Below are 1,597 nucleotides of genomic sequence, written 5' to 3' on the forward strand. Positions count from 1 at the left end.
ATTCGGTTCCTAACCGAGCCCTGAAGCTGGCTCTAGCTCTGCAGCCGGGCAGCTTTGCGGAGCTCTACAATAAATGTACCCGCGAAGGCACTTTTTCCACCAGGTGGAAGGTACAGAAGCTCCTGCTGCTCCTCAAACCAAGGGAGGAGGCGTCGTTCTATAGGTCAATCTGCCTGCTTTGTGTCCAGCAGGTCTTCGAGAGGGTGATCGCGACGAGGCTCGAAGCTGCCATAGGTGGAAAGGTGGCTCCAAGCAATACTGCCTGATAGTCACCCTGGACATCAGCAACGCCTTCAACACGGCGGACTGGGGCAAAACACTGGCAGCCCTAAGGCGGTTCAACGTTCCCAGTGCCTTAATGAACGTCGTCAGTAGCTACATTAGCTGCAGAGGGCTACTGGTCGACACGGACATGGGCACGGAGTCCTTCGACGTTCCGGCGGGTGTCCCCAAGGATTGGTCCTAGGACCGCTGCTGTGGAACGCCATATTTGACGGGATCCTGAGACTGCAGCTCCCAGCGGGATGCACAGGGAGGAAGCGGAGAGAGCGGCGAACAAGGCAATCGAGGCAATGGAGATGTGGCTCCAAAATGCCGGTCTAAGCCTAGCCCCGCAAAAGACCGAAGCGGTACTGGTCAGCAGCTGCAAGGTGCTGGAAGCGGCGACAATCCGGGTTGGTGGAATGGCCATAACCTCCCAGCGGGCCATAAAATATCTTGGTGTGATGATCGACGCCCGGCTCTCCTTCCGCTAGCACCTTTATTATATCCAGGGCAAGGCTGCAGCCACTATCAGGGGCCTCGCCAGGATCCTTCTAAACAGCAGAGGCCCCAAGCAGAACAGGAGAAGGTTCCTCGTGAGTGTTGCCTCGGCGCAAATTTTGTATGCAGCGCCCATCTGGGCTGAGGCGATGAATACGCCCAGCTACAGGAGAGGGGTAGATGCAGTTTAAAGGCTGGGTGCTATAAGAGTCGCGTCCGGCTTCAAGACAGTCTCCGACGGCGCCATTCTGGTCATTGCTGGGATGGTTCCGCTGAAGGAGCGCGCTCGAGAGCTCAAGGAGCTTAAGGAAACCCGTGCTAGCAATGAGGGTGCCGGCGGCACCCCCAATACAGCTGCAAGGGAGGACGCCAAGGAGAGGTCGCTCACAGCCTGGCAGGATTGCTGGGACGCGTCGACGAAGGGAAGATGGACTCACACCCTCATTCCTAACCTTAGAAGGTGGGTGCTGCGAAGCCACGGGCAGGTCGTCTTTTACCTGACCCAGGTCTTGAGTGGACATGGCTGCTTCGGGCCATACCTGAAGCGTTTTGGCCACGCGGAGGATGACTGGTGAGGGGAGAGTGAGGGGTGACCGGAGTGAGGGAGATCGATAGTCGAGGACGCCAGGCACGTTGTCTTTGAGTGCCACCGGGACGCAGTAGCGTCCAGAGATGCTCTGGGACGCAGTAGCATCTTTTGTTGCAGGGTTAATGCAGAGGCTCAGGAGCATCGAGCAGGAGAGGTGGTAGGGTGGAGAGTTGGGGCCTGTGGCGGGCGAAGCAATGCCTAGCGGTCGTCCCGCCCGTTCTCAAGCCCCCACTATCCATCATCCAC

The 1,597-nt window shown here is 58.2% G+C and overlaps 1 protein-coding gene across 1 annotated transcript; it reads left to right on the forward strand.

Annotated features, from left to right (window-relative positions):
• Positions 1-524: 524 nt before the first annotated feature.
• Positions 525-1,337, forward strand: LOC122322120 (uncharacterized). The gene is made up of 3 exons (XM_043213560.1): positions 525-674; positions 774-938; positions 990-1,337. The coding sequence occupies exons 1-3, from the start codon at positions 525-527 to the stop codon at positions 1,335-1,337; spliced, it is 663 nt and encodes a 220-aa protein (XP_043069495.1).
• The last annotated feature ends 260 nt before the right edge of the window (positions 1,338-1,597 follow it).

Source organism: Drosophila bipectinata, chromosome 4 (genome assembly GCF_030179905.1).
Source record: "Drosophila bipectinata strain 14024-0381.07 chromosome 4, DbipHiC1v2, whole genome shotgun sequence".
NCBI lineage: Eukaryota > Metazoa > Arthropoda > Insecta > Diptera > Drosophilidae > Drosophila > Drosophila bipectinata.

What these genes read in the sequence shown, in the direction of transcription:
- LOC122322120 (XM_043213560.1), top strand. Translation starts at nt 525, where the DNA reads ATGCACAGGGAGGAAGCGGAGAGAGCGGCGAACAAGGCAATCGAGGCA. An exon ending in TGGAAGCGGCGACAATCCGG is followed by an intron (nt 675 to 773) that starts GTTGGTGGAATG and finishes TATTATATCCAG; the next exon opens with GGCAAGGCTGCAGCCACTAT. An exon ending in CGCCCAGCTACAGGAGAGGG is followed by an intron (nt 939 to 989) that starts GTAGATGCAGTT and finishes TCCGGCTTCAAG; the next exon opens with ACAGTCTCCGACGGCGCCAT.